The sequence below is a fragment of the Lepidochelys kempii genome, chromosome 21 (assembly GCF_965140265.1).
Source record: "Lepidochelys kempii isolate rLepKem1 chromosome 21, rLepKem1.hap2, whole genome shotgun sequence".
NCBI classification, from domain to species: domain Eukaryota; kingdom Metazoa; phylum Chordata; order Testudines; family Cheloniidae; genus Lepidochelys; species Lepidochelys kempii.
The window spans coordinates 13,141,648-13,155,311 of NC_133276.1; the positions used below are offsets into that span (position 1 = coordinate 13,141,648).

At 47.9% G+C, this 13,664-nt stretch overlaps 1 protein-coding gene across 3 annotated transcripts in view; it reads right to left on the reverse strand.

The window, feature by feature from the left end:
* Positions 1-13,664, reverse strand: part of PROK1 (prokineticin 1) — a 30,598-nt gene that overhangs the window by 12,711 nt on the left and 4,223 nt on the right. The window contains exon 1 of one of the 3 annotated variants that reach the window (XM_073319932.1): positions 5,571-5,751. The exons of the other annotated variants lie outside the window; for them this stretch is intronic. Coding sequence (XP_073176033.1) covers positions 5,571-5,672 — 102 coding nt within the window. The 5' untranslated portion in view covers positions 5,673-5,751. Of the gene's footprint in view, positions 1-5,570; positions 5,752-13,664 lie in introns of those variants that run through there. 3 annotated transcript variants of the gene reach the window in all.

The following is a 13,664-nucleotide window of genomic DNA, read 5'->3' on the forward strand; positions in this document are numbered from 1 at the left end:
TTAATTTTTAAGCATTCCCCCCCCCAAATTTTCTCAGTTTAAGTTTTCACAGTTGCAGGAAATTATGGGGGTGTCAGGCAATAAGGGGGGGGCGGACAATTATTTAATGACTGTAGACATTGTGATTCGAAAAGTTATAGCTTTTTAACCCTTAGCATGCATGCGGTCGTCATCACTGGTCAAAATACACCAAGTAAACAACCCTAAATGAAACTCGAATCCCTTCTCAGCCCTATCTTTCTTTCTTTGCCTAACTGTAAATTTCAATTCGCATGAATAGAAATATTTGTGCATACAGTGAAATCGATACCTGAACCACATTTACCAGTAAAAATCGAATCCCTCCAAGCGGCATCCTAAGCCTATTAGTAGCTGTGTTTTTATTCCTTAACCCTTATAAAACCCACATAACGGCATGAGCAAGAACTGCTACACCTGAGCCTTGCTCTGGGGGCATGGCAAACCGTTCTCTTCCCCTTTCATTTTCCTGGCTTCCCTTCTACCATTCTCCCCATTCCCAGATGCTGCATGCTATCCCCTCCCCATCACCTCTCGGCCCACTTTTGTCAAAGTGTTTTTTCCTTTTTTTTGCATCATTTTCTCCGAGAAAAGGTTAAAGCAGCCAATAAAAGGTTCCGAAGGAACAGTCCAAAAACCTGGTGGACTGAACAATTGACAGACTGTGGCTCCAATCCTGCAAGGCGTTCTGCTGGGTGGGAAGATCCCTGCAATGCATGGAGCCCTATTAACCCCGATGAGCAGAATAACTTGCAGGAGAGGGGTCTCTTCCTGAGAAGAGGGGAAACGTTCCAAAGTGCCGGTCAAGGCTCAGATGGGCATATTTGTTCCCTGGATGTTGAACATTTCCATAGCTCATCTCATAGCCTGACACATTAGCAGGGTCAGAGGCAGGCCAGCATCCCTGCAGGATGTTTCGGTCCCGTAAGGATATCAAGAATTACCTCCATTCGCGTTAGCAAAGGCGGCTTGGGTGACATCTGTGCTAGCTAATTCTCTGTGCAGCGCACTCTTGCAGCATTAAATTGTCTCCTAAAATGGATCACCGCTTGTTAACGAGCCCTCAAGTGCCTTGTTTCTCTGTGCCTGCTATAGACAGAAGTCCTCCCAATTGAGATGGGGGTCACGTGTTTGCTTGCTCTAGGAAACACTGGGGCAGGCTTCAGTGGCTGACACTGTCTTCTCTGAGAGGAAGGGTGCCTCTGTGGTTAAGGCACTGGCCTGAGCTGCAGAGGATCTGGGTTAAATTTCTGGTTTTGCCACTGAATTCCTGTGACCCTGGGCATATCCTTTCACCTCTCTGAGCCTCAGTTATTCATCTCTAAAATGGGAATGACAATACTTTAGTCTGTATGGTCTTAATTGTCTTAATTGTTTTTATTACCATAGCACCCAGGAGCCATGGAACCCATTGTGCAAGGTGCTGTACAAACACAGAACAAATGGTCCCTGATTGTAAGCTTTTTGGGGAAAAGGACTCTAAGTAGGTGTATGTAAAGTGCCTAGCACAGTGAGGCCCTGATTACAGCTATTTGGGAATTTTCTGACCATGTTTGGTTGCCACCCCGCCCCTCCCGCGGCAGGTGCTGATTCATCAAAACCAAAACTGTTCACTGGGTAGGGTCAGTTTGGACGACTCTCTCAACTTCAAAACATTTTCTAAATGAAGAGTTTCATTGTACAGTCTGAAGTGACTGTTCATTTAGAAATTTTAGTTAATTCAGACTTTTTAAAAAGTATTTTAAAAACTTTATTTTTTCAAAGTCAAAATCAAAACACATCTTTTTGAAATTACTGAAACACCTTTCATATGGCCCGAATGCAGTTTAGTTTCTGATGATCAGTTCACAAAATATTTCAAGATTTGACATTTTTGGTCAAATGACTTTAGGTTTTGTCCCGACTTGGGGTGGGAGTGGATTTTGAAATCTCCAGCTCTTGTAGGATTGGAAAACCTTCCCCATCCCCAAATCTAGCCCTGATCTCCATTGAGGCCTCTAGGGGCTACTGGAATACAGCTAATACCGACAGACTTAGCCCACAAATGTAGGCTTTTTAAAAAGCAATGTGCCCAGTTCCTATCCCATGCGCATTCTGGGGTCTCTGAGCTACTTGGGGCTGCTTATCTCATTTCTCTGTGCTGTTCCTCTCACAATGGAGGGGTTCATCCTTTGCTCCTGGTCCCCCAGGCTCTGGTGAGCTGGGCCAGAGAAGACTCACAAGGATTGTTTGGGGACCATGAGGGAAAAGCTCTAGAAGGCAGGATGGAAACTCAAAGTTGCAGCCTTAATTAATGAGCAGCTGTTGGTGCTCCACAGTATCTATGGTAATATGTAAGAGGGGGAAAATGACACCAGACACTAATGCAATGAGAAGGAGAGATGGGCTTCAATTAACAGCAGTAACATTCAGCTGGGATATTGGCGGGGGAGGGGACAACATTAAGGGGAAGGATGATCATCACAGAGCAGGACAATTTGCCTAATGAGGGGAGGGGAGTCGAGCACAATGGGTAGGGGAGAGGCCGATCCTGCTTGATGTAGAATCCTGGGGTGGGTGACCTTGAAAGGCTACTTGTAATCTATGGGTCAAGTTCTCCATTGGGGTAACACTGGGTTTATTCTGAAGCAACAGCCAGTACGTCCACACAAGTAGATCAAGTATATCCACACGGGCAGACCTACACAGAGAGCACAATCTGGCTCATGGGCTTGACGGGGTTGGAACATGGTTTATAGCACACAGTTTGGTCCAGTCCAGGCAAAGCAGAACTAAACTGTATCCTGGCTAAGGCATTGACTATTGCATTACCGTGGTATACCCTGACATACTAGATATGAGTCAGTAAATTGGCCCTATGGATATAAATCCCTAAGAGGATTGGTCCTCCTTGCTATATTTAAGGTACCTGATCTCATGTTGGTTTTGTATTGGGGCCAATCCAGTCCTTTTGTTATGAGAGTGCTAGGTCCGTAGACCGGTAAGCAGTTAGTCAACTGTAGATGGTGCTCAGGAATATGTAGCATTGTCCAGGGGTCTGAGCGAACCCATCCTTTGTTAACATTGTGCCCTGCAAATTCCTTCCTTTTTTTGCTGCTCTTTACAGACCTGACTGGAATTACTCCTGCTTCACACGGGCAGGAGTGAGCAGACTCCGCACCAATACCTCCTCCCTAAGCCTTGCATTGATGCCACCTGCCTGTTAGGGAGCATCTTAGATTGGTGGATCATCAGCCCACTGCTGCAGTGACCCCCAAGGCTGTGGACCTTGCTCTCCTATGACGGCCATCTCATAGAATCATAGAAGATCAGGGTTGGAAGGGCCCTCAGGAGGTCATCTGGTCCAACTCTCTGCTCAAAGCAGGACCAATCCCCAATTTCAGTCCCTCACATGGACAAGTTCTTCTCCATGGGTGTTTATTTAGCATGATCATCATCACTGGTCCGTTATTTCCTTCTCTTTCTCCTTTGTTCTGTGTCAGTGCCTTCCTCACGCTCTTTGCTCTCTTAGCCCAGAGCTTTAGGAAGAAGGTACCTTTGTTTCAGTACCCTGAGCACCTGGGCAGGAAAAGGGGAGCGGATGTGCTTCCCGGAGGCACCCAGAGCCAAATCCTAGACTAGGTGACCCTTGTGGTCCCTTCTAACCCTCTGCTTCTGTGATTCTAAAGCGAAACTGACCGGCTTTAATCTAAATCACCATCTAAGCTGCGTGAATTACAAATAAAGAACATGAACAGCAGAGAGAAAAAAGTGCATCCCTCCTGTTTTGAATTAATCCAAGTAATGCAGAAAAGGGATTTTTAATATAGAGGATTTTTATGTTGACAGTGTCCCTTTCAAAAAGCAAATGGGAAAATCGGAAGAGCAAAATGGTATAAACAGAGGGGGCTGTGGAGCACTGGAGATCTAGGGTGGAATTAATTCCTGGGCTGTGGACCAATGCCAGGCTTCAAAACTGGCATGAGGTGGGACTTAAGTGTGCTGGCCCCCTGAGTGAATCTCCCCCTAAGTCTTACAGAGGTCTGCTGCTATACATGGAATTGATGCACCTAGGGGAAAGTCTATTTATGCATCAGCTGTGTTCATTTCCTCATGTAGAGAATGATTGGGTCCGGCCCTGTTTGATTCAAACAGACAGGTACAAGAGAGGCTCTAGCAGGCTGGGCAGAGGGATCACTTACACCCAGCCCAGTTGCCACTGAGCATGTGGCATAAGCCTCCTCTTTGCTTCCACTAGGCAGAATTACCCCCTGTGCAGAAGGCCAAAGCGCAAAGCCCAGGCACCAGCTAAACTCCAGTTAAGCTTCCAAAATAGGACGTAAATGATGCTGAGGCCCCTTTCTGGCCCCTCTGCACTGTAGAGAATGTATCTCTTTTTGCAAACTCGGGGTACAGTTAGTCCTCACCCCCACCCCCGCAACACATACACACTGGTCCTTTCCTTTCAGATTTTTAGCACCCACTGTAGGCCCTGAGTCTGCTATTTTCAAAAGTGCCTAAGAGAATTAGGCACCCAGTTCTCCCTGAAAAATCAGTGGGAGTTGGGTGCCTGGCTCTCAAAGTGTGCTTTGAAAATCCCAGCCTTACTGCTTAGCACACACGTAGGGGCCTGCCCATATTAATCACAGCCCCATCCCACATAATAACTCAGCAGTCACTTCAATAACCCACAAATGAACTGGCTGCCGACGAGGCTCCTGCCTAGCAAGTTAACGGGGGGAGGCCATGGTTCCAGTTTGCCAGAAAGAGCAGCTTGTGGCCGTTGGTGCATTAACCTCAGACTAGCTGTGCGATTAAACCCGACAGGCGTCTGCATCGCTCCCCAGGGGCTTGTGGGGCTGCGGCTGGCCATTAATCAGCTACCACCCTGTCTCTATTCGGTTCCATAGCATTTGCTTTATGGTGACATTTACTCACCCATGAGCTCGCCTGCCTCTGGCCACTAGTGGAGTCAGCAAGCTTGTCTGGTCCCTGAGCAAGCCCAATATTATTATTATTAAGTATTTATAGAGAGCTGTAAATTTACCCGGAACTTTACAGACAGCAAAACGCTTCCACGCCTGCCCCCTGGGTAAAATCCTGGCTCTGAGGCTGAGATCCTCAGCTGGTACCTGTCAATATCTCTCTAGTGGCTTCAAGGGAGTTATGCTGATTTATATGAGTGAGGATCTGCCTGCCAGGCAGCAGAATTCACCTGGAGACAAGCCTATACGCCTAGTTCCCTATTCTCTGCATTGCCCTGCAAGCCCTTGGACAGCACAGGGGTTCCTCCAGCCAACAGCTCCCCCAGAGATGCCTCTCAAGAGCAGGGCAAACCACAGCTGGGGTGGCAGCATAAGCTATCTGCCAAGCCCATTGCGGGGGGCTGATTTTTGGGCAGGGGAAGGGGAGAGAATTCATGAGGACCCATCTCGTTGCCTGCTATCTCAGACGCATTGTACTTGGGTGGCTAGCCCGTGCCTCTGCAGCCACACTGCTAATGTTCCTGGGATAGCTCATGTCTAGCTACCCCAAGCTGGGAATTACACCTCCCTGCCTCGGTGTAGACGTACCCACAGAGAGTCTGAGATGAAATAAACCGGACCCAGATCTCCCACATCCCAGACCAGTGCTCTATCCACTGGACCATCCGTCCTTCCTTGCCACGAGATCATCCTTCCGCTCTGCTGGTGGGGTTCCCCGTGGCTTTCTCCCCACGTTCCATGTCGTCGAGACCAGCTGACCTGTGCGTGGGGCTCTTACCTGCCCTGTTGAGACAGCATCTCCAAAGGCTTTGGTGTTGGGATCGTCACCTCGCAGCTAACTCCAGGCCTCCTAAAACATGAAGCAGAGGAGACGACTGCTCACCACTCAGTGTTTATCTAACATTCTGGTGCGAGGACATCCCTGCAATTGCTTCCCAACCAAATGGGCTTCCCCTGAGCCGCTCTCCATCTCCAGTTGATTGGCCCGTCCTTCCATCTCGCGCTCTGTTCCTCCGGAGCTACTCAGGAATTGTTTTTGCTTTTGCTGAGCGATAGCGGCTAAAACAGGCGAGCGCAGGAGACATGTTACGACGCTCAGGGTCGTCTACCTATAAAGAGAATCACGAGGGTTTCTGTGAAAGGTCGAAACGGCCAGAGCTCTAAGGTCCGGTTCTAAAGCTCGCTGAAGTCCATGGGAGTCTTTCCATGAACTCCAATAGGCTTTGGATCAGGCCCTAAGTAGAATGGGAGACGCCATGCAGTTCAGAGAGAGCTCCTGCCATTGTGCTGTGCAGAGCTAAGCTGGGAATCGGAGCACGGGGGTGGGGGCGGGGAATGGAGAAAAGGAGGGTCGACGATGCAAAACAGGGGTTGATGGTAGCGCCCCATCAACATGAACTGTTTGCTGGACACCTCCTTCTCCATTGCTAAGTGGAATCGCAACCTCAAGAGGTTTTTAAAGCCCTCAATTATTAAATATTTATATTGAGGTAGGATCTAGAGGCCAGTCTGGCTGGAACCGCTGGGTGCTGCACAAACATCTAGAAAATGACCATCCGTGGCTTGAACAGCCTGTGTCCGTTCCGTGGGTGCGGGATATATTGACCGTAGGCTTAACAGGCTCACACCTGAAAGCGAGCACCCATGTGTATAGAATCCCATTCACACAGGAACTCTGCGTACCTTTAAAGCTTCCTGTTGCTCTGCTGCATTATTAGGCCTGGTGTTACTTAATTAACTCAATGATTAAGACAGAAGGGGCAAATTCATGAGAACGGCCATAGTAGATGGACCCTTGGTCTGCCCCAGCCTAGTATCCTCTCTTCCAACAGTAGCTAATGCCAGCTGCTTCAGAGGGAATGAACAGAACAGGCAATCATCAAACAGGGGCTAGGGACACCATCCCTGCCCATTCTGGCTAATAGCCATTGATGGACCTATCTTCCATGAACTTATCTAGTTCTTTTTTTGAACTCTGTTATGGTCTTGGCCTCCACAACATCCTCTGGCAAGGAGTTCCACAGGTTGACTGTGCGTTGTGTGACGAAACACTCCCTTTTATTTGTTTTAAACCTGCTACCTAGTAATTTCATTTGGTGACCCCTAGCTCTCCTGTTATGAGAGGGAGTAAATAACACTTCTCATTTATTTTCTCCACCCCAGTCATGATTTTATAGACCTCTATCATATGCACTGTTCCCTCTAAGCTGTGCGAGTGTGCGTGCGCACACAGATCCTAAGCCCCGCGCACGGCAAAACATTGCACGCACAAAAATTTTCACAGAATCACAATAATTGCACAGAAGAAATTTTTTGCGCACACACACCCTGTCAAAAATTAGAGGGAACATTGCCCCTTAGTCATCTCTTTTCCAAGATGAAAAGTCCCAGTCTTATTAATCTCTCCTCATTTGGAAGCTGTTCCACACCCCCAATAATTTTTGTTGTCCTTTTCTGAACCTTTTCCAAATCTAATATATCTTTTTTGAGATGGGGTGACCACATCTGCATACAATATTAAAGATGTGGGCGTACCATGGATTTATATAGAGAAAACATGATATTTTCTGTCTTATTATCTACCCCTTTCTTGACGATTCCCAACATTCTGGTCACTTTTTCACTGCTGCTGAGTGGATGTTTTCAGAGAACTACCCACAATGACACCGAGATCTCTTTCTTGAATGGTAACAGCTAATTTAGACCCCATCATTTTATAGGTATACTTGGGATTATGTTTTCCAATGTGCATTGCTTTGCATTTATCAACACTGAATTTCATCTGCCAATTTGTTGCCCAGTCACCCAGTTTTGTGAGATCCCTTTGTAGCTCTTCGCAGTCTGCTTTGGATTTAACTATCTTGAGTAGTTTTGTATCATCTGCAAATTCCAGTCTCATTTACATTGGTGTAAATCCAGAACAACCCTACGGAGTTCAACAGAATGACTCCTAATTTACAGCAGTGTGAGATAGGAATCTAGCCGAGGACCCACAATCCTTTGCAATCTCCGCTCCACTCCACTCTCTTCTCACTGTGTAAAGGCCTTTCTAATGCAACAGCATCTTTTTCCTTTAACCCCTTGCCTGCACTCCTCACTTGGACCCGCCTCCCATTGTCATTAATATTTATTGTTCATATTGCAATAGGGCCTAGATGCCCCAGGCAGGCCCCATTGTGCTAGGTGCTGGAAAGACAGCCCTCTTGCCCCAAAAAGCTGACAGTTAGCCCTGATGTGTCAGGCTATTTTCTGCGAGGGAGATTAAAACGATGGGGCCGGATTCACCAGTATGCTCTGGCTGCAAAACTGCTGTAATCCCAGTTTAACTGGCCAGTTCAGCCAGGTTTATGGCTGCTTGGCCTGGTTGGAGTAGCACAAAGCAGGTGGAGTGGACCAGTGAATCTGAATTATTGAGCCCAAGTCTTCCCCGGGATAACTCAGTTGATACTGATGGAGGAACTTGGCCAAGGCTGTTGGAATTAAGAGTCAGATGGATGGACAAAGCAAGTGAAACTGAATATCACTGCAGCTCACTCTCTATGTTTTGGCTGGATTTTTCCACTGGGAGCAGAACTCCTTTCTGTGAGACTATCAGCGAGATGCTGAATTGTCTATATATTTAATTAGTCTGCGGTCTAAAAATACCCAAGCAGTTTTCTGCACTGGAGTTCAGTCCTTCCTTTGAAGCGGCAGCTGTTCTAACTCGTCCTAGTGCTTCAATAAGGTCTAACTCACGTGGACCCCAGCTAATTACTTCCAACCATAAAGAAAACAAGGCAGTAAATGGCCTGGCCCAGGGAATGACCTGGAATCAATCGCTCCGATTTCTCCCCTCAAGGATTCCTGTGGGGCAGAGAAGACCTGGGCCCTGAACCGAATCATGCAATTGAGGTTTTTCAGTCTTTTTTTGTTCCTCTTGTTTCCTTCAGCTATTTTCTGGTCCTAGATTCCAAGGCCGGAAAGGACCTTGGTGACTCTCTAGGCTGACCCATATAACACAGGCCATTGAACTTCGCCCAAACTAATTCCTAGAGCAGATCTAGGTGCAGCCTCCTATGGAAAACCTACATGGGGGGACAAGTTGCTCAGAAAACTCAGCAGCTTTGAAGCCAGGAAGCTTCCAAGGCAACGTGTCACTGGAGAAGCCAGTCTTGCGCGCTCATGGAAACATGGCCTCCCAGGTGCCTCTAGAGCGGCAGGGAAATCCCATGGACTTCGGGTCATGCTCTACGGTGCTACCCTCTTCCCACCCAGCCCCTTCCCCTTTGCAGCATGGCTCTCTCTCATGCTGCACTGATTGTCACTTCTACATTCAGTGACACATTCATGTTTTCCCTGGCTCATGCAGTGACCTATTTCAACACATCGTCATCTAAATATGAGACCAGCTGGGGTGACATTCCCCCAAAGGCTGATTGTCAGGCATTGCCTTTTCTCAGCGGGTGGGGAGGGATGCTCAGAGTGAAGGAGAGCCCAGACCTGCTGCTTCTTGTGCTCCCCACTGAGGTCCATGGAGATGCATCATTTCAAATCAGTGTCAGTAAGATTAGGTTCAGGCCCTCTCTTTTCCATTGGAATAAATACTCACTTGGGTCCAGCTAGCGACAATTGTTAGAGAGAAGAAGAGGGCTTGCCAACCCTAAACATTCAAAACTCATGAGTCAAGACCCACCCCCCCATAAAAAATCATGAGAGTCTTTAAAAGTAACGTTGGGTTCTTTTTATTTGCCTTCTGGTGTTTGGGGCCTTTAGGAATCATGTTTTTCCAGCTTTTTCCTCCGCAACCAGAAGAGCGAGAAACATTCATTTAAAAAAACCCAACAACCCCAAATGGGAAGCTGAGATTCTCACGTAATCACGGGGCTCCAGGAGCTGGTGATTTAAAGAAAAACAATCAAACATTGTGAGAGTTGCAATAAAATGAGAAGTGGCAACACTGGAACCTGGGAGGCTGTTGGATTGAAACAGTAAACGTGGACAATGTGAAAGGAAACATGATTAAATTAGACACAAATGTGCATCTCCCCTGCTCCTCCTCCTCCTCTTTTGCATTGGTTAAGCACTTGGTTTGACTCCCAATGAAGGCAAGGGGAAGAGTGCCACAGAGCCTTCTTTCTGAGGATCTCAAAGTGCTTTACCCACATTCAGTTCCAGTCTATTCCATTTCTTAGGCAGCATCCATTACCGGGGTATCCGAGTGCCTTCTGGTGATGTAACTAGCATCTGTCACATTAAAGTCCTTACTCTCAGCTGGTTCAAAGCAGCATTGCGCCATGAAAATCAAGGACATATTGGCAGCGTCACTGAAGTCAATGGACCTACACTGTTGACATCAGCTGAGGCTCTGGTCCCTCAGCACTTAAACCGGAAATCCCCAAAGAGGGAGGTAAGTTTAATCATAAGGAATTGAGTCACAAAGGGTAAGTCCGCATAGCAGGCGGGAGGTGTAATTCCCAGCGCCGGTAGACCTACACGGGCTAGCTCTGCTCCAGCTAGTGCCTAAAAATAGCAACATGGCCATGGTAGCCCAGGCCACAGCTCCGGCTAGCCGTCCGGTACGTACCCAGGGGGTTGTACTCAGCTGGCTAGCCCAAGCTGTAGCTTAGGCTGTGGCGGCCACGCTGCCATTTTGAGGCGCTATCTCGAGCGTTTGCCTCTACCCGAGCGCGGCATCACGTCTCCCAGCCGCTACACAGACCCACCCAGAACGGTTTAAGTGACTTGCCCAAGATCACCTAAGCAAATCAGTGCCAGAGCTGGAAACAGAACCCAGGAGTCCTGACTCCCCTTCCTCTGGCTCAGGACTTTCCAAGCCTTTTGCAGGCATCTCTTGCCCTAGAGACGGCATGAGACAAAGTGAGTCAGTTCTGCGACGTCTGCTGTTGGAAAGCAGCGTGAAAGCTGCACCAGCTCTGCTGACGGGTGGCATTTCTCAAAACCATTTTAAAAAATTCCTTAACTTCCCCTATCAATAACATTTTAATTTTCTCCTCCGACAAGCCAAGATCTATTGAAATGACTGCAGCAAACGCCTTATTTTGTATCTCTGAGGCTCTCCCTAGTACTCTCCATAAATCAGACTCTTTCTTACAGTAAGGCTTTTTGAGAGGTTCCTGGTGGGCAGAGGGGAGCCTGATCCCTCGTAGAGGTAAAACATTTCATGCTTAGCAATTGTCAGAGTGCATATTTCATGATGGGCTAAAATCCTCAGAACTCAAAGCCCCAGGAAATAGTTGGATCTGAGATGCTTAGGACTCACTTAGATTGTAGGCTTTTTGGGGCAGGGACTGCCTTTTTGTTTTGTTCGTACAGCGCCTTGCATAATGGGGCCCTCATCCATGGGTGGGGCTGCTAGGTGCTACTGCACCACAAATAATAAATACTATTACTAATCATGGTCACTCCAAGTAAGACCCCCTTCCCTGCTTGCTGAGAACAATGGGCCTCCTTTTCAGGTTCCGTGTTCGGCGCCAGGGTGGAGATGGGGTAGTTGAGGTAGCTTGTAGACTTTTTCTTCATTCTAGAGCTGTTCAAGGGACCGCGCAAGTCCTTCAGCGTAAATCACGCAGCCTCAGGTCTGCTCTGCCTTACGCTCGGCTTCCCAGAAGACCTAAGGCTTCAGCCAGCACAGATGAGGATGGGGAGGAGAGACGTTACCATTATCCCATGTGAGAGTCCACCTCCCCTCGCTCCTGATCTTCCTGCAGCTGCTCCAAGGGAGGACTGAAGAGGCTGGTTTTATTATAAGCTTTCCAACTGGAGTGACAACGTCCCGTCACTCCCACCTGCCAGGCTCCATGCAACCTCCGAGGTGTAGAGAGACCTGCAAGGAGTCTCCACTCCTGCCTTTGAGCTGGGGGCAGCACTTCATCTGTGCCCGGGCTTGCCAGGGCTAAGCCCCGGTGCCTCTAGGCTTGGCGGTTCATAGCCCCAGCACCTCTGGGCTTGCTGCATAAACAAATGAGAAAGGTCGGCCCACTTAACAATGCAATAAATGAGGGAGCAGCATATCCAGGTTGGGCTTCTTGCAGAGATAAGTCACCTGTGCTGTGGAACTCACAAATCAAAATAACTTGCCACCATTTAAGGCCAATTTTCACAGCTGCTGCTGCTCTAATGTTCTTTCATTAGAGATTATTAGCCTTTACTGGGCATGGCTAATTTCCTTTTCATCTGAGGGCACAAACTCCCCTCTACTTCTTCCAGAGAGTTGTCTGCAAGTTGTCACAGCATCAGGAGATGCAGATGGAAATAGGAAATGCTGTGAAACCAGCCATACCCTGTCCTGGTCTCTCTAACACCCCCACAAGTGTCCACTTTCTTTAGGTTCTCTTACGGGGCCAGATCCTCTGCTGGTGTAAATTGGTACAGCTTCATTGACTTCTGTGGATCTCTGCCTATTTACACCAGCTAAGGATCTGGCCCACTATTACAATTTTATGATGCACGTTGTAGCTGCAACCAGAGACCACAACTGAAATCCAGGCCTTATTGTGCTAGGCGCTGTATAGACATACTAGGAGATGAGCCCCGACCTGGAGAGCATACAATTTAAATAGGAAAATGGACAGTGTCTTGTGAGGTCCAATATTTCACGCGCTGGCCTGGGAGTCAGGGAGCCTGTGCTCTACTCCTAGCTCTGCCACCGGCCTGCTGTGTGACCTTGGGCAACTCACTTACTCTTTCTGTGTCTCAGTTTTCCCAGATGTAAAATGGGGATAATGAGACCTATAAAGTGCTTTCAGTTCTGTGGCGAAAGAGTAGGATATATGAGCTTGATATTGTTATGGGATATGGCATTTCACAAAGGGGTAGCTGAAGCACAGATTGATTCAGTGACTTGCACAAGGTCGCACAGGGAGTTTGTGGCAGAGCAAGGAGTTGAACCCACATCACCATGCTAGTATTTCAACAACAAGATTAACCTGCATTGCACGCCCAGGTGCTCCAGCTATTGACCTTTACCTGGACTACGCATCACTGATAGCTGAGAAACAAGAACAGAGGTTTGGGTCTCCAGTTGTGACTTCTTAAATCAAGGAGAGGCTGGTGCCACGGGATGAACAATGATAATTCAGAGCACACGTCAAGTGCCTCTCTTCCTTGTTCTCCAGCTGCTATTACCATTCAGGCTCTTAAACAAAGGATATTCTGGCTCAAGGACAAATGAAGGGACTTTCTCCAGGGTGATTGACAGAAACATAGTGTCACAGTTATGCACGACTGCTCCCCTGGAGTTCAGCACCACGACAGGAAAAGTGTAGCAGAGTTACCGGGGCTGTTCAGAAGACGAGAAAGCAAAGCTTGACCCTCACCCTCCGCAACTGTAAATGGAGCCTTTGAAATAAAGACGACCCCTGAACTGCCCTCGGGGAAATCTACAGCAGCAGGAGGATTGTAACCCACACACAGCCCACCCCAGCAGCACTTGGCTGGACACATTATCCGGCCTTTGACGGAACGTGCTGATAAATGTATGGAGCTGTTGTCCCGGCCACTGCTGATGGAATCACGTGGTTCTCCTCTGTAAGATGCTTGTCTGACTGGCTTCATAAAGCCATTCCCAGGAGAAAAGAAAAGGTTTGTGTGTTGTTTGTATATATAGGGCTAAAGGCCTCAGCTGTGATCGGTGCCCATTGTGCCAGGCGTTGTACAAACACACAGTGAGAGACAGGGCCCTGC